We start from the raw sequence: 26,080 nt of genomic DNA on the forward strand, positions 1-26,080 counted from the left end.
TCTGGAGCCTGCGAGCCACAACTACTGAGCCTGCGTGCCACAACTACTGAAGCCTGCGTGCCTAGAGCCTGTGCTCCGCAGCGGGGTGGGGGGGGGGGCCACCGTGGTGAGAGGCCCGCGCACTGCGGTGGAGAGTGGCCCCCGCTCCCCACAACTGGAGGGGGCTCGCATGCAGTGGCGAAGACCCAACGCTGCCAAAAAAGAACAAAAAAAACCCCCCAAAACCCCAAAAAAACATTTATACACCTTGAGTTTATAATTTGTGTGATATTCCTGCAGTTTTTATCCAATAACATTGTGCGAAAGGTTTGGGGGACTGAACGAGCATAAATAAATGGAGCAAAATTACTTTCTAACCTGCCTACAAAAAAAAAAAAATTAGATACGAGGACAGGCAGTGCTGGATCAGGGCAGGCCCCCACCACTGGACGCTGCACCTGCTCCCTGAGGGAGCCCTCCCCCATGAGGAGGAGAATGGTGCTGAGGCAAGCAAGTCAGATCTTCTTCTCAGACTTACTAGTCAAGGCAGTGAGTAAAGGAGATGGAGAGGGGCCTGACGTGTGGCATCCGTGCAGCTGCCGACGCCTGGAAGGAGACATCAGGCTGGGGGCGGGGACGGAAGTGGTCCCCTCTGGGGTACCTGATCTGAGGCTCCAGGCACAGCTTCTGTGGGGGCATGGGAAGGGATCTGGGGTGCTGGGTAGGGCCAAATGTCAATATTTGGTGTGATGAGAAGTCACTTTTTTCAACACATGGAATTTGGGGCGTTCTGTTCAGTCTAAAATCACTTAAATTTCCTGCCGGGTGAAGTGCCTGCTCATAGGATCAAGTTCAACCACCTCTTTTTCCGTGCCTCTGTCTTGTAGATTCTAAAAGGTATTTGTAGGTGTTTATGATGGTTTTGGGGCTTCTAGAACCTGGTCCTTTCCATATCTAATCTGACCTGAGAACTTTAGTATTTTACTTGATAAAAGGGGGCGATCTTGGATTGTGAGTCATCCTTACCTTAGCTCCCACGTGGAAGAAAAGGAGATAGAGTATTTCCAGGTGATGTAGTTAGAGGCACAGAACATTGCCGGGGACTTGAAAGAGTGTGCGTATCCACAGACAGCGCTGGATATGAGATCAGGGGAGTCAGAGAAGAGCAGGAATAGGACTCCTTTCTGAGGTCAGAAAAAGAGCTGATGGGGGAACACGTGCCACAGGTGCTGCCCCAAAGTAGGGCTGAACACCCACGTGGGTCAGCCAGGCAGGGGCCTGCCTGCAGGCTGCACGACCCGTCTGCAGCCTTAGGATGTCTCTAAAGATGGTGTTCGTGATTCAGGACCAACCTACATGTCTGTACATGTGAACAGGGATACAGATATACAGAGCGACCCATCTTCTGAGTTTTTCCATTTGTTAAGATATGCCTCAAAATATAGTGTCTTTCATCCCAATAATAATAATAAAACACCAAGAGTAAAATCACCAGTGAAAGTAACGATCCAGGGCTACTGTATCAAATGCCTCTGATCCAAGCTTTGCTTACTTTTCCTGAAATGGCAGTAAGTTTTGCTAAGAGCATCGCTGAGCTCTGCCCACCTTCCCATCTCCCCTCCTTGTGTCCAGAGGCCCGGTGTCACTTTGAATAAGGTGGGTAAGAGTTTGAACTTGAGAGTTTAAGTAGTGAAGGGCCCTAGAAGGCCTCTCATCAGAAGCATGTGCTAATCAGATTTATGATTCAGAAGGATCACTGTGCAGGCTGTATGGAAGATGGGGGCTCAGAGGAGCCCTAGGGGTCCAGTGGGTACCTCCTGGACCACTGATGGGTACAAAGTGGAGGGCAGCCCCGGGAAGCTCTCTTACATTTGTTTCAACCAGAGTAGCTCTTCTTTTCCTGTTTTCACAAGTTGAGGTCTGTGTGAGAGTTAATTTTTTTTAGAAAGCTTTTGAAGTTTAAGACTCCTTTGATTTAGAAATGGGGAAATAGTAGAGGCAGGTAGACTCATTACAAGTCCATTGAGATAAGATAATATGCAGTGATGTGTGATAACAGCAGTCACATGTGACAGTAGCAATACTACAGTGATAACAACTACCATTCATTGGATCCTTACTGGAGGCCAGCGACTGTTCCAGTGCCCTGTGTGATGTATTAATCTCCAGGGGGAACTCATGAGGTAATTCATGATAGGCACTCATGATAGGCATCTGGGTAATTCCCATTTAACAAAGGAGAAAACTGATGGACAGAAAGGTTGAGTCACTTGTCTGAGGTCATACGAATAGTAAGCAAGAGTTCAAACTTCCAAATTTAGAAGTTTAACCAAGAGAGCCTGAAATAAGGGTAGAAGGTACTGGTGACCATGGAGAGGATTCAAGAGAAACTTTGGGAAAGATCATCAGGATCTTGTGATCAGTTGATATAGAGGATGTCTGGGGTTGGGGTGTAAATCAGGGAAGACCAGGGGCTTCTAGTTGTGACTCCTGGTTGTAGCTTTAAGGACGAGGAATAGAGGAGGCTGTGTGTGTGGTGGGGATGCTAAGCTTGGTTTGAAGTGTCAGGCGTGCAGGTGGGGCGTTCCATAGGTACATGCCTGTGTGGGTCTGAAACCAGAAGGGAAGAGAGGGCTCAGGAGCCCACGTGGCACTGGCAGCCCCTGCACATCCTCTGGTCACCAGAGTGCGTAGAAGCTGCTTGCTCCTTCTCTGCACCCCTGCCTTCCTGGGCTTCCACCCACCAGACCAGTTGCTCACTGCACATGGAACTGTGTCTCTGCCTTTCCCTGTGCCCGTCCTTGACTTAGGGTGCCTGTATGCCTGTCCTCTCCATGTTTCAAATCCACAGCACTCTTCAAGGCTTACGTCAGATGCTTCCTCCCTCAGGCCTTGTGCATCTCCCCATTCAGATACAATCACTTCCGCCTTTAAACTCACAAGAGTCCCATGTGATTTCTCTAAATCATTTAAATTTCCCCAGCCTTCAGCACATTAAGGTCTTAGAAGGAATGGACCGTATTCTGCCTCTTTATATCTTGCTTTAGACATCTTTGCTGAATGGAATTAAATCATGGTCTGGGAACTCATTTTAAATCACAGACATAAAACCAACTTATGGTTACCAAAGGGGAAAGGGGTGGGGGGAGGAATAAATTAGGAGTTTGGGATTAACATATACACACGACTATATATAAAATAGATAACCAACAAGGACCTACTGTATAGCACAGTACAATATTGTAATAACCTATAACGGAAAAGAATCTGAAAAAAATAGTTTTATATATGTATGTATAAATGAATCGCTTTGCTGTACACCTGAAACTAACACAACATTGTAAATCGAGTCTACTTCAATAAAATCAGTCAATTAATCCCAGAACCTCTTTTGCTTCTTTGCAAGGGTCTTTGGTCCTCAATCTGCTTGCCCCTAAGTATCTGCTACCCCCATCTGACAGAATGGAATTCAGTCTCCCGGGTTCACCTTTCCTTCTGCCACTGAACATGTGTGCCTACCGACTTTTAAGAGTTTGGATATTAAGGTGTAACAGAAAACAGACAGGGGAGATGAGGAACAATAATGCAGGGGAGTTATAACTTGCCAGCATCTTACATCTGTGCTTCTTGTTTATATATATTATATAAAGTAGGCATTACTGTGTCCATTTCATAGATCAGAAAGCTGAGGCTCAGAACCATTAAGCAACTTGGCTGAGAATCTCATAGTTCCCTGTTGACTGAGGTAGGATTGGAGCCCAGGTGTATCTGGTTACAAAATCGTGCCCTTCTTACGGTCTTCTCCCTACCGCCTTCCATGTTTCCACCTTTTCCATTCTAGCATTATTGATGCTTTGAGGCAAGATCCATATGTCACCCAATCTGTATTTTCTCATTTGGGACCAGCCTGAGTATAACAAAAAAGTTGGTTCTTGATTTCAAAGTAATTGACAGTTTTAAAAGATAATTTGTATTGGGTTCCGTAACTTTTTAAAGAATGAAACTAACTTTAAACACTGAAGTATTTGACAGTTAAAAGCAATATCATAGTTGGAAAAAATGATACTTTTGATTTGTTTTTTTATTTTTGAGCTCAACTTTGGTTGGTTTTGGCTTTGGTTTTTTTAAGTCTATAGGCATTTCCCTTTTGATCTGAGTACTCATGGTTTCCCTGTACATTAATCTTATACATGTACTAACTAATCCTCCTGGTGCCCCATCCAAGTTTACTTTAACCTCGGCAGCTTTCTATTTTCTAGAAAGACTTCCTTTTCTCCAAAAAGCAACCACTACCTCAGGCAGGAGATGCGTTGAACTAGTATACACAGATGGATGAGTGACTAGAGTTCCCTGAGCCCTGCTGGACAGATTTTCATTCTTAAACAAGATGCTTTTACATCTGAGTGACTCTGTAAGAGTTTTGATTTAAGGCAGCCTAACCAACTTACATGAAGGGTGATTCGGACCTTACAGGGGAGAAGTATTTAGTACTTTAGGACACCAAGAAGGTACAAACATCCTGCCTGGGATTCTGACCTTGGTTGAAGCTGTTTCTGCCTTTCTGCTGCTTCTTTGCAAATCCTCAGAGCTCTTTTTCTTAATTGGTGTGTGGGTAGAGGCGGGGATCTAAAAGGTGTGGTGCTGGAGATGGGGCAGAAATGATTTGCGTGTATGGGTCTTTAGTGAACCCGTTACTTAGGAGCCAGTAGGTCTTGTGTGAACATTCATTACTGCAGGTTTGTGTCTGTAGACAACATTCTGTATGAACATGTAAGTCCTGAGTTTCATACATATAGTAGCAGCTCTGTGTCAAGCAGGATGCTGTTTGTACCATATCTCCACTTTCTCAATTAGCTCGTAGACTAATTCTCCATAGTGTTTCTAGTGGAGTGCCTTAGTGCCTACAGATGGATGCTCAGCCGTTTTGTACAAAAGTTTTATTTCAAAGGAATATTTTGGAATCTTTAAGTCATATCCCATTTATTTTAAGCTTTTATTTCTCTCCATGTTGTGGAATTGTGCATTTTCTTCTTTGGAGTATCTATCACAGTGCTTGCTACCAGCTAACTAGACAGAACTTTCTGTATATTTTGATGAGGAAATACAATCAATTTGAAAATTGTGGGATATTTGCATGTACCCAATAAGGTTTTAAATTATTTAGTTTCTAATTTTTTGTACAGATTCTTGAGTATGTATGCATATTAGTGTACTGACACTGAGAAAGTAGGTTGTGGGTTTGGGGACTTAAGGGTGGAATGGTCACTGGATTACATTCTTTATTAAAATAGCCCATAGATTTTTTTTTCTTAAAAAAAATGTATTAGGTACTGGTAGCTTCTCAATAATGTTTTGAAAAATTTAGCTATTTATGGAAAGCGGCCTCAACTTCATTCATTAAAATTAATTTGTCCCTAAAAAAGCAATAATGTAAATATTTTAATACTTCTGAGAGGAAGTACTATGGGGGCTGAATTTTGTGTTCTCATTTCCCCTTCATGGAGGTAGTCTTCAGTGAGGTTCCCCATATACTTCCAGCTCTTTGTCTTCTGGGCACAAGGTAAGATGACAATTCCATCTTCCCTTGCAGTTGGGTGTGGGTCACTGGACTATATCTGAACAATGAAGAATGAGTTGCCCACTCTGGGCTGGAGCGGAAGATTTCCTAAGTCAGATTCTATAGCTGCTCTGCCGTGAGACTCACAATACTCACTATGGTGGCTGCCCCATCAGACTGGGGCTCAGGGTGACAACACGTGGAATGGCATTCCCAGACTCTCTGCCGTTGCCTCATTAATATGTACCAAAACCCAACTTTTAGCTTTGTTGATTTTTCTCTGTTGCTTTTTTCATTTTATTTCATTCACTCTTATTTCACTCCTTCCATTTGCTTTGGGTTTAGTTTTTATTTTTTCTAGCTTCTTAAGGTAGAATCTTTGATCATCAATTTTAAACCTTTCTTCTTTTCTAATTGAAGTAGATAAAGCTAAAACTTCTAAAAGTACTGCTTTAGATATATCCAACAAATTTTGATATGTTGAGTTTTCATTATCATTCAGTTTGAAACCTTCAGTAATTTCCCTTGTTGATTTCTTCACTGACCCATAAAATTTTTCAAGTATGTTGCTTAATTTTCAAATACGGGGCTTTTTTAGATATCATTATGTTATTAATTTCTCATTTAGTTCCTTTGTGGTCAGAAAACATATTGTACATTATTTCAATTCTTTTATTTAGAATTTTAGATTTGTATTATAGCTCAGGATACAGTCTGTCTCAGTGAATATTTCATGTGCACCTGAAAAGAACATGTGTATTGTGCAGTTGTGTGACCTAAATGTTAATTAGGTCAAGGTTTTTGCTAATATTGTTAAAATCTTCTATATCCTCACTAATTTTCTAGATAGTGATTGTTCTATCAGTTGCTGAGAGAGGGGTTTTTAAGTCTCCAACTATGATTTTGGATTTGCATTTTTCCCCTTAGTTCTGACTAATTTTTAGTTAATGAATTTTGAAGCTCTACTATTAGGTGCACTGATATTTAGGGCTGTTATATCCTAATTTAATAATTATGAAGTGATAGTCTTTATCTTTTGTGATAGTTTTTCTCTTGAAGTCTACTTTATCTGGCTTTAATGTAGCCACATCATCTTTCTTATGCTTACATTTTTTTATTGCATATATTTTTCCATCTTTAACCTCCACCCTGTCTGTGCCTTTATATTTAAAATGCATCATAACAGACACTTGGGTCTTGCCTTTTTGAAATCCAGTCTGCCATCTTTGACTTTTAACTGGAGTGTTTAGACCATTTATATTTAGTGTAAATATTGCTGTACTTGAATTTATATCTCTTATCTTGATGTTTGTTTTCTTTTTGTTTCCTCTTTTATTTGTTCCCCCATTTTCCCTTTTCTCTCCTTTCTAGGTTGAATATTTTTTTACTATGCTATTTTATATCTTTATTGTCCCTTGAGCTACACTTAGTGTTATTATTCTAGTGGTTGCTTCATGGTAGTATTTCTCAAACATTATTGTGCAACAGAATCACCTGAAGGGTTATATAAAACACAGATTTCTAGGCCCTGCTCCAAAGTTTCTGAGTTAGTAGGTCTGGAATTAAGCCTGTGGATTTAAATTTCTGTTAAATTCTTAGGTGATGCTGATGCTGCTCGGCAAGGGACCATACTTTGAGAACCATTGCTTGAGGGTTTACAGAATGTACTCTTAACTTACCATAGTCTACCCTGAATAATTTATACCATTTCAAGTGTAATGTAAGAAATTTATAGCAGTAAAATTCCATTTATATCTCTTCCTATCCTTTGTGCTATGTTTTTAGGTATTTTACTTATATACATTTTATTTTTTTATAAATCCCATAATACATTTTTTATTTTGCTTTAAATAGTAATTTGACTTCTGAAGAATTTAAGAAAATAAAGAAAATTTCTTTAAAATTTTACTCTCTGTTCATCATTTCTAGTTCTTTTCTTTCATGTACATCCATATTTCTCTCTGGTATCATTTTCCTTCAGCATAAAGGACTTCCTTTTTTATTTCTTATAATGTGATTCTACTAGCAACAAATTCTTTTAGCTTTAGTTTATCCAAAAATGTCTTTATTTTACCTTCACTTTGAGAAATGTTTCCATTGGTTATTCTGAGTTTAAATATATTATATTTTGTCTTCTGGCCTCACTTATTACTCTCATCCTTGTTCCCCTTAATGCGATATAATTTTGTCATTGGTGTTCTGGATGCTTTTAAGAATCTTTATATTTTTTTTTCCAGCAATTTAACTGTGTTGTGCCATAGTGATTTTCTTTGTATTTATCTCTTGGGGCATTTGCTAAGCTTTCTAAATTTGTAGGATGTTGTTTAACTCAAATTTGGAAATTTTTATATATATTTTTCTGACCTATTATCTCTCTCCTTCTGGGACTCCAGCTACACATACGTTAAATTACTTAATGTTGTCCCATAGGCCCCTGATGCCTTTTCCTTTTATCTTTTTTTTAAAATTTTATTTATTTATTTATTTATTTAATTTATTTATGGCTGTGTTGGGTCTTCTTTTCTGTGCGAGGGCTTTCTCTAGTTGGGGCAAGCGGGGGCCACTCTTCATCGCAGTGCATGGGCCTCACTATCGTGGCCTCTCATTGCGGAGCACAGGCTTCAGACGCGCAGGCTCAGTTATTGTGGCTCACGGGCCTAGCTGCTCCACGGCATGTGGGATCTTCCCAAACCAGGGCTTGAACCCGTGTCCCCTGCATTGGCAGGCAGATTCTCAACCACTGTGCCACCAGGGAAGCCCTCCTTTTATCTTTTAATGTTTTCTCTTTGTGCTTTAGTTTTTATATCTCTGTTTCTTTAATTTCACTGATTTTTTTGTTAGTGTCCAATATATTGTTAATTTCAACCAAAAATATCTTAGATATTATTTTGTAGTTCTTTGATTTCCATTTGTGTTTGTTTTTTATCGTTTCCAAATCTCTTCTGAGAGTCTCCATTTCTTTAACTCTTTTATTCATATTTTCTTGTATAGTCTAACATATCTATTTAAAAATCTTTATCTGGTAATTTCAACCTCTGGGTCATTTGTGAGTCTGTTGCTAGTGACTTTTTCTATTGACTGGTTTGCATTTTCCTAGTAATTATTATTGTATTCTAGACATCCTGGAGACTCCACATTCTGTTATATATTTCTGAAGAATATTGAGTTTTGTTCTATAGTCAATTAAATGACTGACAAATCACTTTGAACTTATGGGGCCTTTGCTGTATGCTTTTTTAGGGTAGGTCTGTTTTGGTTGTGCCTTTAACCCTAAGGTGAATGCCTTAATCCTGGGATACAGTATTTGCTCCAAAGACAGGGACCTTCTACAATTTCAGTGGAAAGCCAGAGGTATTGATTGAGTCCTTCTGATTTAGTGGGATTCAAACTCTGTCTCCCTGTGATTAGTAATAGCTGTAATACCTGCTCAGCGTCTTTCAAGCCTTAAATTGTTTCACCCCTGGAGTCTCACTCTTCAGAGTCTCATGCTCAGTTCACAGGTCAGCCAAAAATTTGAGGGGAGTTAATATCTCCACCCCTACTTTCCAGAATATCTATCCTTCTTCAGTTTTTAGCTGTTCTAAAAGTCCCACAGTCTGTTCTCTGTCTTCTCAGGCCAGTAGGACTGAAGATGTTGCAGGATTTCCATCCAGCCTCCACTGAAGGGCGTAAGAGTCTGAGGCCCGCAGGAAAAAGAGCCCTTCAAACATGAATCATGTCTAGGGTGGTTCTCTTGTTTCAAGAGTCAGTTTTCCTCCAGCCTCTCCTTTCTTTTGGTTTCTCCCCAGTGCCTTCAAATATGTTCCCCCCTTTTGTGGACAGTTTATAATTGTTTTTTGTAGGAGGCTTATCTGATTCAAGCTATTCTGCCACTACTGGAACTGGTAGTCTTCCCCAAATGGACATATAAGTGGAATGAGAAATAAATCTTTGTTTTCTTTACCACCGATATTTTTTTTTTTTACCCACAGGATTATTCTGGTGGCTATATGTTCTGACTAATATATAACTATTAACTTGCAAAGAGGCCGTCTCTGAGAACTTCCAAGTAGATTGTTAGTAGTGTTCCCTACTTCCATTCTACCTACCTAGGACATGACCTTCAGATTAATGTTTCTAAAATACAGCCCTGGACTTCACATCCCATAAGCAAGAGTCTCATCACCAGCTTGTCATTCAGAGCCTCCACCGTCTGGTCCCCAGCATTCTGGTTGTCTGCCCTATTAACATAGTTATTAATGTTATAGTAGAAAATTACTTACCCTCAAAAGCCTGGGGTATGACTTATTCTGAATTAGCTATTTTTACACTAGGAGAGCACAGTATTTAAAAAAGGACATGATCAAAAGTTTTTAAAGTCTTCTAAATGCATTCTCTTGTTTTCACTGCGGTTTTTTGGTGGTGGTTTGTTTTTCAACATAGATTAAGGGATGGGACACACATTACCTGTTTGTGTAGGTGCAGTTCAAGTCTTTCATGTTTACACAATTAAAAATATAAGTGACAGATAATTGTCTGAAAACTAGTAACACATGCCCACAGCTGTCCCTTAAACTCTCCATCCTGCTTGTGGAAGATGAATCAGTGGCTGCAACCACGCTGGCTGATAGAAACCAGGTATACTATTTCATATATTGTACCTAGAAGGACATTTTTTGCAGCTGTTATAGTAACTTGAATTTTTAAAAGGTGCTCACTAAAGAGAAATCCTCATAAAACAATCCCAGCTTTTAGAAGTCTGTTTTTGAACACCCAGAAAAGAAAGTTTTCTAGTGTGTGCATTAGACAGTGACCATTTCTTATACATTCTTGTATGCCTACAACTAAGAGGCTGTCACATTTTATTGTAGATTACCAGAAATGGAAAGAACCATAGACCACCCCAACCCGTGATGCAAATGTTTTGTGGTTCCCAATAAATAATTGTTGAATTGAAACCAATTAAAGTTACATTGAGTTATTTCTTTAGACGTTAAATTTTATTCAATTCAGTGTGAATTATAGATGAAATCTTTGGTTTTGTATTTAATTGCACACCATGATAGAAGACACATAATGCTGGTTGCCAATGCAAATACTGGGTGATAGAGTATGCCTTATTCAAAGAATGTTCCTTTGCTTGTTGTTTCCAAAAAGCAGTTTCAGCATCCTGTGGGACCACCAGTAAATTATATTACAAATTGATGTTTACACAAGCCTCTGGCCTTAAGACCCAGCAACATTGTCAGACTTACTGAATTCTGCTTCCAATTCCACCCTTTGGGGAAGTTACTTTACCAGTTCTAACATGAGTTTCTTCTTGTGAAGAATAGCAATAATAATCACCTTACCTGTGTCATAGGTTGTTGTAAGGCTTAAATAAAATAGTGCTATAATAGGGCCTTGAAGTTTTATTTTTAAAGCGGTAACTTCTTAAGATGTTGTTCAGCAACATGAAATGTTATATTAATCGGTTATAGTCTTTACCGTGGGTATCGATTGCCTTTGTGTAATTACCTACACCTACTTATATTCACTAAGAGCCTTCCATTTTTTAAGAAGTCATTAGATTATTATAATGGTGGAGTTTCATTTCTTCACTTTGATAGATTTCCCTGTTCTATTACTGTTGTTTTATTGTGATCATCATTACTAATATTTACCATAATGTTACTGAGAATGAGCTATAGATTAAATTATTTTAATACCATTGGGCAGTACACATTATTTTTATTGAGTATTTGCTGTAATTTACTTAGTAATTCTCAACGAAGGGAGTGTGATGGTACTAGGCTGAAGGGAGGGCTCTAGAGCCTGTTCCCTGTTTTACAGTCATCAGTGAGACACCCTCTGCTCTTCTGCATGTTTTCAATGACCCCATGACTCAGTCCTCAGACCTCTTCCCTTTCCAGTTTCCATGATCCCATCCAGTCTCACGGCTTAAAATAATGACCACAAGCTGATTACATCTCCAGCACAGACCTCTCCCGAACTCCAGACCTGTGTGTCTAACCAACCCGCAGGCACTTCCCTTTAGATACACCTCAAGTGTCTCAAAGTTAGCATGTCCGATACTGAGCCAGGGTAATTCCCCGTAAGCCATGTGCTCCTACTGTCTTCCTCATTTTAATTTACAGCAGTTCCATTTTTCTAATTGTTCCACCCAAGCATCTTAATGCCTCTTTAGCTCCCCTTTTTCTCAGATCTGTCAGCAAATTCTAGCAGCTCTACCTTCAGAATGCCTCTAGAACCTGACCGCTTTTCATCACCAACCCACCGTCATCTTCCCCTGGATTCTAGGGACAGCCTGCTACCCCAGTCCCCCTGCTTCTGTCCTCGGTCCACTGCAGTCAGTTTTCTATACAGTGGCCAGAGCCTTCCTGTGAAACTTAAGTCACATCAAGTGGCTTTTCAGCTAAAAGCCCTCTAGGCCCATGGTCTCCCATCTACTCAAAGTCTTGAACATGGTCTATGAGGCCTTACATGATCTGAGGCACGCTGGCTCTTTCTCCTCCTCTCCTCTCACTGTTCACTCGTTCTTTCCACCTTTCATCCTTGGCTGTTCCTTAAACGTGCCAGGTTTCCTCCCCACCCCTGCCCTCCCTCACTTGCTTTTCCCTCTGCTCTACTCTGTTTTCTCCCCAAGATGTCCACATAGTTAGCGCCTTCCTTTTCTTCAGAGCTTGATTGTAAAGTCGCCTTCCAGCGAGGCTTCCCCTGCCTTCTTCCTAAGATATCAACACCCTCCTCACCTCCACCATGTCCTGTGCCCTTCCCTTCGTTTTTCTCCCGAGCGTCTAGTACTGTCCAGCACTTGTACGTTTTACCTACTTACCTTGTCTGTTGACTGTCTCCCCCTCATGGTAGGGTCACGAGAACAGGAACTTTGGTCTGTCTTATTCACTGCTGTTTCCGCAGTGTGTCTAATACTGCCTGATCCCTAGTGGAGGTTCAGTAAATATTTTATATTTATTGGAATACATAAATGAATAATAGAGCTAGGGTACAGTTTTGCATTTTGCCAGTAGATGCCTCTCCCCAAGCATATTCCGCATCTGACTTATTTTGGTGCCAGTTTGGCTTGCAAAATGAAATCATTCTGCATTTCTAGTTGTGTAATTTGCAAGTCTTCCGGTTGAAATGACATGTGTAAATGTGGATAGGCAGAGGAGCTTAAACAGCTACAGCAGTTGGGAGGTTGGGGTGAGCAGATGCAATCTATTATATAGAGGATGGATAAACAACAAGGTCCTACTGTACAGCACAGGGAACTCTATTGAATATCCTGGGATACACCATCATGGAAAAGAATATGAAAAGGAATGTATATGTATGTATACCTGAATCACTTTGCTGTACAACTGAAATGAACACAACATTGCAAATCAACTATACTTCAATAAAATAAATTAAAAAAAAAAAAAAACCCTGCAGCGGGGCCTTTGTTTAGATTGGTGCTGGGTGATGGCTGAATGAAATGTGCACCATCTCCTGAAAGGGTGCATGCCAAGAAATTCAAACAGTGAGGAGTGCAGCTTTACTTCTGTGGGAACCTATTGGAAATAAACATTAAGCTTATCATCTGTAACCTAAAGTCTCAGCTCTGTTAAACTGACCATTTCTGTAGCTATATTATTCGCAAATCATGTTTCCCTTCTACTTTTTTGAAGAAGAGATTTCAAGGCAGGATAGAGGATGTTTCATTACCTGATTGTACATATTAGTACTTTATATTAATATAATAGGCTTTATTGTAACAACTATTCTTTATTATTTTATTCAGGGCAACACAACTATTTATGTGCTGGAAGAAATGATTGCATAATTGATAAGATTCGACGGAAGAATTGTCCTGCCTGCAGACTTCAGAAGTGTCTTCAAGCTGGAATGAATTTAGGAGGTAAGTTTTGTGGTTTTAGTTCAGTAAGAGTTGTTAAGATGGATATAACACCGCTAGGCTCTATACTCCCAAAATTGAAGATGAAGCTAACATGTAGCAAAGATTTCTAAAAATCTAGTAAGTTCTACATTTATGCTAAAACATTTTAGGAGAAAAATATTTCTTAGAAGAAGGAGTTGAAAACAAGTCTGCTATGTGGCTGTGGTCCTAGTGAAGTTTTCAACTCTTGAGTTTGCTAAGGTGTCAAGAACTGGGTGCATAACCAAAGCAAAAATGAATGATATTTTATATAAAACTATAGCTAACAGTTTTTATTACTGTGTCTGTTTAGAAATAAGACCTATAAGTGATAACATTAACCAGATAGGAATATATTCCTGACTCTAGGAGTAAATGTAATAAAGGAAGACATATATGAAAAAAAAAAAAGCAAAAAAAACCCAAAAAACAAAACTTTAAAAATGTTACAGGAGCTCACCAAAAGAGTGGAGCAGGTAAAGACTTGAACCAAACACAAAAGTATACAATGTCCCTGGGTGGGAAGATTCAACGTCTTGAAGGTATCAGTTTTCTCTGAGTTATTTTATGAATATAACACAAGCCCAACAGAAATACCACTTGGTGATTCTAAGTTCCTAAAGAACAGCCAGAAAAATTCTGGAAAAGATAAATACTGAGGACAACTAGCTCTGCCACACATTAAAGCATATGACACAGCTACAGTAATTAAAATGGTCTGTGTATTTGTTTATCGATTGTCAGATCAACAGAAAGTCAAGAAATAGATTCAAATAATATGAGAATTTTGTCTATAACAAAGTTGGCATTTCAAATCAGTGGGGAAGGGATAGGTTATTCAATAGAAATTATTGTGACAACTGCGAAGCCATCTGGAAAACAAGAAAGTTGAATCCAAACTCTTATGATCCTCCAAACTAAATTCTGCTCTTTCAATGATCTAAACTTCGAAACATAACACAGAAGTACTAAAGGAAAACATGGATATTTTTATATTCTGCAAGTGGAGTATTTCATACTTTTTGAGTATTAAATAAACCCAGAAGCTGTAAGAGAAAAGATTGGAGGAAATCAATACTACTTACAAATCAAATATTACTGCAAAGGCAAATAATAAAAAACTGGGGGAAAATACTTGCAGCTTATAGACAAAGGGTTTATTTCTCACATAAAGTGCTTCTCTAATTCCATAAGAAAAAGAAACCAACTCATTAGAAAGATGAGAATGAAAAGAATAGAAATGTGAACAAAATATTCATAGGGAAAAGAATAATAAAAGAAATACAGTTGGCTCTTGAAACACATGAAAAGAGTATCAATCTAATCCTAGTAAGAGAAATGCAAATTTAAAATATGAGATATAATTTCTTGCAAATGGCAAAGATAAAACATTTTTATGATACATTGTTTGATGAGTATAGAAATAAAAGTGAAACCCAGTGTTGATCTCCTGCATTTTAGGTGGAAGTAGAAATTGATATAACCTCTATGGAGAGCATTTCAGCTATTTCAATAAAATGTTAAAAGGCACAAGGCCTTTGACTCACCAATTCCTCTTTTAGGAATTTATCCTAAGTATATTCTGGCAATGTAAGAAATGATATATGCATAAGATGTTCACTGTAGCCTTGTTAAATATCAGACACACATTAAATATTTATCTGTTCAGAACTGATGAAATAAATTATAGAATACTCTTCAGACACTAATAAGGATAAAGGGAGCTCTATACAGACTGATTTCCAAAATATTGTTTAGTGAAAAAAATCAGGTTGCAAAATAGTACGTTTCGTATACCACAAGTTGTATATCTGCTTTCAGAAAAGAATATATATTGTATAGAGCATTTCTGGAACGATATGCAAGAAACTAGTCATGGTGGTGGTCTCAGTAGAAAGGACTGGGTAGCTGGGAGACAAGGATAGGAAGGAAAATTAATTGTCACTGTATATTCTTCTGCGCCTTTGAACTTCATATTGGATTAATGTGTGTATTGTGTACACAAGTTACCTATTTAAAAGAAATAGAGTAATTCAAAAAAGAAACACAAAGAGATTTCACTCTTTGCTTTGATAAAAGCACCAACTGCCTGACTAGTCGGGACTAGGGAGGAACATGGCTGCGTGCAGAACAGAGCAGCTCTTGGGAATCAAGAGGAGGATGAGCTGTGGCCACGTGGAACTGCTCCTATGAGAGCATCCTGGGTGCCTTGAACTCAGCCAGAGCAGCCCATGCTGGTCCAGAGGGTGGGCTCTGGAGCCACACTGCCTGGGTGAGAACCCTTGTTCCGCCACTTCCTGAACTTGTAACCTCAGAGGCAGGTTACCACCTTTCCATGCCCCTGTTTCCTTCAACTTGTGCCTACCTCCCCTCCTAGGCTCTGGAGAAGAGTAAATGCATCAGGGTACAGTGAAAAAAAGTCAGTACCTGTCTCAGTACACGGTGGTGGTGTGGTGGGTGGTGGAAACTCTCACTGCAGATTCCGTAGCACACATGACCTGAGGGACATGATTGCCCCACATGTTGGTGATGGTGAACCTCAGTTGCCCAGAAAAGTTAAGCTGCTTTTGCCCCAAGATGCCACAGCCAGTGAGACGCTGAAGCTAGATCTGGTTCTCTGGACCCCGGGTCTGGAGTTTCTGATGTGCCACACTGCTTCCTTGTTCTAACGTGCAAATCAGCGCAGATGTGGCACAAAAGAGCACCTTCTGAAGCATGTGAGCGAGGATCGGGTGAGATGAACAATTTAAAATCCAAATGGCACAGTGGTATAGCCGTTGGTCATAAAAAGAACTCTGAATCAGTTTTGTAAAATCTACCATCTGAATTTAAACACACACACTGCTGAGGTATATTTTAAAGTATCTCTGTGCAATTTTTGTATAGCTTTATAAATCTTATATATTTACATATACTATGTAAATATTACTATAAATACTATATGATCACACTTTATAAAATATCATTACTATCGGTTACTATAAAATACTAATGAAGTAGCCATACTTATAGTTCCTACCTCATAGGGTTGTGTTAAGGATTAACTGAGTCCATACATAACCTTCAGAACAGAGTTTCTCAACCTCTGCACTGTTGACATTTGGGGCCAGATAGGTCTTTGCTGTGGGGCCGTCCTGTGTGTTGTAGGATGTTTATCAGCATCCCTTGTCTCTACCTATTAGATGCCAGTAGCTGTCCCTTGGCCCCCAGTGTGACAACCAAAAATGTTTCTAGGCTTCCCTGGTGGCACAGTGGTTAAGAGTCCACCTGCCAGTGCAGGGGACACAGGTTCAAGCCCTGGGCCGGGAAGATCCCACATGCCGCGGAGCAACTAAGCCCATGCACCACAATACTGAGCCTGTGCTCTAGAGCCCATGAGCCACAACTACTGAGCCCACATGCCACAACTACTGAAGTCCACGCACCTAGAGCCCATGCTCCGCAACAAGAGAACCCACCACAATGAGACGCCCAGACACCACACCAAAGAGTAGCCCCCGCTCACTGCAACTAGAGAAAGCCCATGCAGCAGTGAAGACCCGACACAGCCAAAAATAAATAAATTAAATAAAGTTAAAAAACAATGTTTCTAAACGTTACTAAGTATGCCCTGGGTGGCATTGAGACCCACTGGTTTAGCAATAAGAGTAAATAACTGTAAGCGCTATTTAACTGTGAGATATTTTCTGCTGGAATATACATTCCATCAGGGGAGGAATTTTGGTCTCTTTTGTTTGTTGCTTTATCTCCGGTGACTAGAACAGTGCCTGGCATAAAGTAGGTGTTCACTAGTTGTTTGTTGAGTGAATGCATGATTAACTGGCATTTTTAAGGGTTCTGTGTTCTGAGAATTCAGCTAAGCCCTCTATATATGTGTCATGTCTTTTAAACATCACATAACACCACGTGATACATACTGTTAACCTGTCCATTTTAAACGTGAGTTCATGGAGGCCCAGAGAGGTTAAAGAACTGGCCCAAGGCCACAGCGCCAGGGAGTGGCAGAGCCAGAACTGAGATCTCTGTTCCTGGAACCAAAGAACACGCCCAGCATCACTCTTCTGTATGAAATGGGTCCACTGTTTATAGACTGACATTTTAAAAATAGCCCAGATTATCTATTAATGGCAGCTGTGGCACCAGGTTTCTTTCTTGTGTCTGTGATGGTCTGTAAGTGAGGCTTGGCACAGTAGTACATGATACAGAATCCACATACTTTGTTGCTGATATCTGGGTATGCAGGATAGGTTTTATGGATTTCGGTAAAACATTTTACTAGAGAAAAAGCTTACCTTGAATCTTGAGGTCATGGAAAGCTGTGAGTCAAAAATGGGCAGGTAGGCACACCAGTCAGAATGGCCATCATCAAAAAATCTACAAACAATAAATGCTGGAGAGGGTGTGGAGAAAAGGGAACCCTCTTGCATTGTTGGTGGGAATGTAAATTGATACAGCCACTATGGAGAACAGTATGGAGGTTCCTTAAAAAACTAAAAGTAGAACTACCAATAAAACCCAGCAATCCCCCTACTGGGCATATACCCTGAGAAAACCATAATTCAAAAAAAAGCATGTACCAAAATGTTCATTGCAGCTCTGTTTACAATAGCCAGGACATGGAAACAACCTAAGTGTCCATCGACAGATGAATGGTTAAAGAAGATGTGGCACATAAATACAATGGAATATTACTCAGCCATAAAAAGAAACGAAATTGAGTTATTTGTAGTGAGGTGGATGGACCTAGAATCTGTCATACAGAGGGACCTAGAATCTGTCATACAGAGTGAAGTAAGTCAGAAAGAGAAAAACAAATACCGTATGCTAACACATATATATGGAATCTAGGGGGAAAAAATGGTCATGAAGAACCTAGGGGCAGGACAGGAATAAAGATGCAGACCTACTAGAGAATGGACTTGAGGATACGGGGAGGGGAAAGGGTAAGCTGTGACAAAGTGAGAGAGCGGCATGGACATATATACACTACCAAATGTAAAATAGATAGCTAGTGGGAAGCAGCCGCAGAGCACAGGGAGATCAGCTCAGTGCTCTGTGACCACCTAGAGGGGTGGGATAGGGAGGGTGGGAGGGAGGGAGACGCAAGAGAGAAGAGATATGGGGACAGATGTATATGTATAACTGATTCACTTTGTTATAAAGCAGAAACTAACACACCATTGTAAAGCAATTATACTCCAATAAAGATGTTAAAAAACATGGGCAGAGTAGAAATTAATATTTTTAAAAGTAGCGTTTTCTTCAGGTTCAAGTTATACTTTAACTACTTCTGGTTCCTGGATTAAGTAATTAACTTTTACTAAGTATCCAGTTGCGGTAACATACATTGCCATTTTTCTTTTATAATTTATTTTGAAGGCTCATTTTCCGTTTCAGTTTGGGCAAAAAGAAATGCAAGCAATTTTATTATATTAAAAGAGATAATATGAAGTTTAACCTTTTAATGTGAAGCAGTTTTTTAAATGAAACATGTGAATTCAATTAAAACCTTTTTATACATGTTCCAACCTCACCCCTGTTTTCCTAGCAAAGCAGGTCTGTTGTCTCTTTTTCTTCGCCCTTCTATCCTGCTACCTTTCTTGGGGGATACAACAGATGCAACCCCGTACTTCAAAGATATTTTCTGTTAGTGCATGGTCATGACTCTGGGAGCAAAATTAGTCATCTGCCTTGTAAAGACATCAGGAAATCAGAATACGTTAGAATATTTTTTTTTCCTATCCTGTCAGCTGGTTACCACGTAATCCTAACCATGTCCCGAAACTAGCCTCTCCCTTAGAAAGTGGAAGGAAGAAGAATGAGGAGGTTTATGTTTATCAGAAACCAAAGCCATAAAATGTGCCTCTTGCCTTTTCTCTGGATCCACTCCCTTCCTCTTCCTACAGGTGCTGTCCCTTTTCTTTAAAATCCTGCTGAGCTTTAGGGTGCATGCAAAGTAAAATAGAGCAGAAGATGTGAGAATGTCAACAGAGAAATTAAAAGGAAAGTAACAGTTCTTTGGCCCCAGGCTGGGCCCACCACTCTGCTATAGCCCCTAATAATAGATCTCAAAGAGGTGTGGTTTTATTTACATGAGAATTTACTGCTTTTCATAGCCTCCTCCAAAGGAATTCATCACTTTGCTTTTACTGCCAGTGATCTGAAGAGGATGATCTATGTGTGTCTTTTAGAGCTGCTCCTAAAATACAAAGCACAGCGTCAAGGCTATGTGGCCCTCATATCAAGAATGAGTCCTGGGCTTCCCTGGTGGTGCAGTGGTTGAGAGTCCACCAGCTGATGCAGGGGACACGGGTTCATGCCCCGGTCTGGGAGGATCCCACATGTCGCGGAGCGGCCGGGCCCGTGAGCCATGGCCGCTGAGCCTGTGCGTCCGGAGCCTGTGCTCCGCAACGGGAGAGGCCACAACAGTGAGAGGCCCGCGTACCGCAAAAAAAAAAGAATGAGTCCTTTGGGGTGTTTCTAGCTCGACTGTACTCTGGCCATCGAACATAGGATCTTAGAGGTTTTTCTCTCCCACTCCTCCCACTCACAGATGAGGAACTTGGAAGCCAAGATGATATCATCAGAGACTTGAGAAATGCAACTTAAAGATTCTAATACAGTTGTCTTTCCTCTTTTCCAAGCCACCCCGCTGATTCATTTTTCATCTTATATGCTGAAGTCTACTTTCACGTTCCTTTAATGAAGATTCTAAAATATTCAAATCTTGCTTCCTGTGGCTTTAAAAATGGAAATTTCACAAACCATAGGATAGTCCTAACTCTGGTTTCAGTTGACTTCCATGACTATCTGCAGTGTTCCCTAATCCCAGCCATCACTTTTACTCAGGTGAGCCTTTAAAGGGTGGCCATCTCGGGTCCACCTTTTCCTCCTGGAATGGAACGTGTCCTATGAAAAGAGAAAAGAATCTCAGACACAGGAAGCAGTCGCAACAGCAGACCTCACATGGTTGCTTTTTTGCAGACTGGAAGGCAGGCAACTAGGTGAAAAAGGTAGGGAGACAGGAGATTAATGCTGGGAACCATTCAAAGAAATGGATTTTCTTATATTCCTGATAAGAATAGAACCAAAACAAGAAAAATATTTAAGTTAAAATTCATCCACATAATGCAATATTAATCAGCCAATAAAATTACGGCTAGGAACATTCATAACAACATAGAATACTTTCTGCACAAAAGTAATAAAGAAAAATGAGTATGCAAAGCGCTTTAGGTTCCTTATTCCATGATTACAGCTCTATAGGAAAAGATTTGCATGAGTCAGAAGACTAGGAGGAAATGGAAGAATACCAAAAACATTTGTGTTTGTGAAGGTGACGGATAAGGTTTTTCTTCCCTCTTTCCTAGTTTATCAATCCTAATGAACATGTTCTGTAATCAAATTTAAAGAAAATAGCATTCACAATTTTGAACTAAAAAGAAGGGAAACAAGATTAATCGTGCTACTGAGCAGAAGAGGTAAAGAATTAGATATATACAGAAAGCCAAACAGGAAGGAGGAAAAAAGGAGAGAGAAGGGGAAAAAAAAAAAAGACCTAGAGACATCAATAAGTCTCCTGCTGGGAAATGCTTTAAAAACTGAAATGGAGAAGTTAAGTGAAAAACAAAAGACCCAGAGACCAAAGAATGACAGAAGTATGACCGACCTGGAGAGGCCAGAGAGAGATCTTTTTACTTGAGGAGAATTGGCTTTCCCTGCCAGCAACTTGCTCCAACTAGCTTGTATGGTCGGGCACCTGTAAAATTCACATGCAGCACAGGTCTGGGGAGAGAAATTACAGGATCAGTGCCAGTGAGAGAGGAGGTGTAATATCTGAAATCCAATAAGAAAAACAATTTTTATATCTTTAAGGGTCTCCTGAGGCATGATATGCAGTAGTCTGTAGAAGTTTAGAAAGTCCAGGTGTACCAAGTTTTAGGAAGAAATACCATTTCTTAGGGTTTTTTTTCCCCTTTCCATTCCTCTTGCTTGTAGACAATAAGAATTTCAGCGGGACTTCTGAGCAGGAAAGTGGAGGGGAAAATAACACATTTCTATAAATCAGTGAAAGTATGGTTTTTGAATCTTCATGTATAAGTTAAGCCATATTCATTGTCATAGTAATACAATTTGTTCAGAAGGAGACTTTGGGGTCGGCCCTGAAGCAGGCAGCATTTCAAGATTTACTATATTTCTTCAACTCTAAGGAATTTCTTTCCTTTCAGATTTTTGACTGTTGTGATTATAATTTGCAACCAATATGTACGTTTAATTTGTATTAGTTTCCTTCAAAACTCTAGTTAAATTGGAATCTGAGAAAGAATAGATTTATGTATAACTAAATCACTTTGCTGCACACCTGAAACTAATACAACATTGTAAAGCAACTATATTCCAATATAAAATAAAAATTTAAAAAAAGGAAAAACATCCAAGCTAAGAAAAAGGGGGGAAAAATTGGTGTCTTATTTCGTGACTGATAACGTCTTAGAACAGAAGCAATACAGGCGTTGGATGCAAAAGTTCTTCCCTCCCAAGAATATACATATCCATAGGCCGCACTTGAGCCTCAGTGAGCTTACCCAAGTAGGCTGCTTATCTTGGGTCTTTTTAAATACAAAACCCAGGGATGTTGGAAACCTTCTGCTGGGTATACAGATGCCCATTTTCGCTTCCATTTCCTTTTGCATTTGCAGTCTGTCCTGGTAGGTCATCATCCCAGTCATACTTAAGGGGCCAGTGGGCCTGGAGCTTAACATTTCCACCTTTGAGATCTTGCATTTGTGGTCTCAATAGGCCTGAGTCAGAACTGTCCTTCCTAAGAAGCGTCTCAGATATACAGGTCTCTTTAGACTGGTCTACAGCAGCCCTGCAGTTCCACACACTCACCGATATTTTCTGTAATACACGATTCTTTTTCTAACTCTCTGGTAAAATCTTGGGGATTTTGTTTTGTTTTCATTTTGTTCATGGCGCTTTATATTGTTGTTATACTCTTTTGGGTTACCGCAGATGATGGGGTTTTATTATAAAAATATTGCTAGTTTCACATTTTGTCTTTGGGAAATACTAGATGTCATTTAAGACACAGTAAGTTTTTAATTTCTAGGACTTTTTGATATTTTTCTCTTTTTGTCAGCTTCTTTCTACCAAGCTCTCTCCTCCCTACCTTGTTGCTTTTGGGTTTGTTTGTTTGTTTGTTTTTTTCCCACTGCACTTGTTTCTACTTACTGCCTTCTCTCTCTCTGTCAGCATTGTCCCCTGAGTGTCTTATATTCAAACTTCCCCAAAGAAGGTCCCGGCCAATTGGCTGGTCACTGTCCAAAACAGAGCTTCTGATTGGGCTGAGACATAGACAAACAGCTGGCTTTGCCTCTGCTGCCCCTACCTTACTCAGGCTGACATGGCCAATTATAGGTCCCTGTGGTACAAAGCATGACAACCTGTGACAAGAAGCCTTTTGTGACCCCATTTTTCAGAAAGGAGCTGTAAGTGTAGATAGTGATCAGAGTGTAGTAGATGCAATACAAACTTGTAACCATTACAGTCATCTCTTAATTGTGGAGCATCTCTTAAATCATAACAATTTTTCCAACAGCCTGATTTTTATTCACACATTCTAAGTTATCTATATATTTAGAAGTAAAAAAGTATCCATTTTTAAAAAGCTGATGGACAAAACAAAATAATAGCTTTCCATGCCTCTTGGAACAGAACTGCTAAGGCTTTATTTTGGAGTTCAAGAGTTTTTGAGATGGCTACTTTGAAAACACACAAACCAGAACAAAACACAAAAAGCATTAAAAAAGCAAATCTTAATTGTTTTTTGTTTTAAACCATCTGTTAATGCGTAAGGTGGACATTCTCTTATAGAACACCTCTCTAAACCTGAATCGTTCTCTCTCCCTAAATGCCAGACACTAGGATTACGGGTGCACTCTGGGCTCCTGGAAGAGTAGGGGTGAGGTATGTGGAGATAGTATGGAAGGAAGAACAAACCACTTAAAACCAAGCCTCATAGGTTTTCTGCACTCAGTCATCTTAGAAAGAGCTGATCCATCACTCTACGTAAAGTCCCTGCCTATCTGTAGGTATCATCTACCTCAGACTCTGATTTCTCAGTTATAATCATTGATTTCAGTTACTTTCAGTTAACAGGTATGCACACTAAGGAATATAACTTAGTCTTTTTTCTTTCATTTGAAAAATCTACAGACTAGTGATCTGCTGCTGGTTGGCTCTCTGATAAATATCCTCTTCTCCCTGCTTCATAGTAAAATAGGGTGATTATAAAAAGGGGGGAGGGACCTCTTTATGTAACAGTAAAGTCTCTGTTCTCACCTCTGAAAGGTACAGAAAGCCATTCAACTGTCTATTAGAAAACAGCCCTTCATATCCTGTGATAAACCATAATGGAAAAGAAAATGAAAAAGAAAGTATATATATGTATAGCTGAATAGCTTTGCTGTACAGTAGAGATTAACACCACATTGTAAATCATCTATATTCCAATCAAATAAATTAAAAAAAAATAAAACAGACCTTCAGTCTTCAGGAATAAATAAGTATGATATTTAGTATCATTGATGATGATTTTTCTGGGACAGAGAACATACCTTTTAACAGCTAACCCACTTCTAACAGATTTTTAAAATATTTTTATTGATTTATCATGTTATAAAATGCATACTCATTACAGTGATTAATAAAGGAAAGTAAAAGTTCTCTGTAATACATTGGGAGAATGAAGATGGAAGAAGAGTCAAGACATTTGCTGACTAAAAAATAATGATTTACATTTTGACGAAGAGGCTCTTCAAAGCTGAACTAGCAGAGCCAGTAAAAACGGTTTCTTCCGAATGTGCTGCTTCATTATTTTAAAAAGAAGATCTGTCAACAACAATGTAAAGCCAGTTGCTGAGTTAGGTCATGAAAACAAGAAACTCCAAGATGTAATTGTTCTGTATTCCTCCAAGTGTTTTGTTTTGTGCGGTATTTGTTTTGAGAGCATAATAACGTAAAATATGTTTAAACAGTGATGACGCTAAGCAGTTACTCTGTTACCGTATAATTATTTTCTGTATTTAGATTAATCTGGTTTGTAGAGGGGAGGATCACAGTATTTAAAAAGTGCATCTCTGATGAATCCATCCATTGATTCTTCATTCAGCAAATATCCATTGCACTCCTTCTAAATTCCAAGTGTTCCCCACAATGTTGCCACTGTAGCCAGGAGAAGCCAGACACTGGCCTTGTTTTCAAAGGGCTAATCTCTAAGAAAGAAGACATTTATTACGGGCCAGATAAGCATTCGAAATTTACAACGATGTACTTAAGTGTAACCTCAGTGTTGACAATGGGACACATCCCTAGAGCTTTCTCCTTGCTTTAGAGCAGTGTCAACTTCCTGACTTGTGTCTCTCGCACAAGATGGTGGCATGTCAGGATGCCATTCTCTAACTCCGTCCCTCCATATATGGGGGGTGTTCATCCCGGTTGTGTTCTTTGTGCATCAATCCCATCAAATGGTCCTATGGCACGTACTGACACTTGCTTGGGACATAGTCTGGAAAGGAGCAGCTCTGCATCATGAAATCCTTCAGAAGAGCCACACTCATCCCTGCCTGCTGACCACCTCCACTCAGATGTCAGCATCCATCAGTCAACAGCATTCTTCATTTGATGTTGGCACTCTGAACTCGGACTATGAAAATCAGCCCTTCCTATTCTCACCAAAAAATTGAATACAACTTTAAAGTTTTCTGGCCACCTTAGAGACTTTTAAGTCGTTTCTAGCCTGAGGACGACTGAGGCAGCTCTGGTTGGTCCCTTCAGAATGCATGCCTTGTCTGTCTCTCTTGTAGCTCTTGTAACAGATACTAAGAAATGTCTGTGAAGACAGTCTGGGATTCGCGGGGCCACTTGCTAGCAGCCGACCTGCTGACATCTCCCTTCAGTTTGTGACCTGCCCCAGCACGTTGCTGTCTCCCCTGGAAACTCTTCAGAACTCACTTCAGCATCACCAGAGAAACTGAGAGACACCCTTACGAACAATTTAAACAATTTTTAAATAATCGAAGATTTCTTTCAACATACAGTTTTCTTAATCTATCAATCTTCAAACCAAGCTGTTCTTCATCCTAAAATTAGACTAATTCACCAGTGAAAATTCAGACAGTTACATCTTCATTTGCCATATAAATGACAGGCATTTCATGTTAATTACTTAGAAACATTTGCATATGTTAATTAGGTCCGTTTTTACTTTTTTTTTAAAGCAAAATCTTAAATCCCATAGAGCAAAAACACTTTTCCATTCTGAAATACTCATATTTTTAGGTAAAGTTGAGTCAGATTAGAAATTTTAAGCCAAGTTCTGAAGGTTACACCACGTAAGAATGATGAATGACGGGAATGGGGAGGACTGTGTAATCAGCAGTCCAGTGGGGCGATTGTTCTCAGTTCTTGCTGCCTCTCCAACTCATCTGTCAAGTCTTTGTTCTATTTTTATTTAAAAAATGTTTTTCATTGAAGTAGAGTTGATTTACAGTGTTGTGTGAGTTTCTGGTGTACAGCAAAGTGATTCAGTTATGTATACATTATTTTTCATGTTCTTTTCCATTATGGTTTATCACAGGATATTG

General features: G+C 39.6%; 1 protein-coding gene across 2 annotated transcripts in view; it reads left to right on the top strand.

The window, feature by feature from the left end:
* Nucleotides 1–26,080, top strand: part of NR3C2 (nuclear receptor subfamily 3 group C member 2) — a 369,531-nt gene that overhangs the window by 239,203 nt on the left and 104,248 nt on the right. The window contains exons 4-5 of one of the 2 annotated variants that reach the window (XM_082605644.1): nucleotides 13,299–13,415; nucleotides 13,886–13,975. In XM_082605644.1, the coding sequence (XP_082461770.1) occupies nucleotides 13,299–13,415; nucleotides 13,886–13,975 (207 nt within the window). The remainder of the gene's footprint in view (nucleotides 1–13,298; nucleotides 13,416–13,885; nucleotides 13,976–26,080) is intronic. The other variant, XM_082605643.1, reaches the window with a different exon arrangement.

The sequence above is a fragment of the Mesoplodon mirus genome (genome assembly GCF_964341445.2).
Source record: "Mesoplodon mirus genome assembly, chromosome: 2".
Taxonomy (NCBI): Eukaryota; Metazoa; Chordata; class Mammalia; order Artiodactyla; family Ziphiidae; genus Mesoplodon; species Mesoplodon mirus.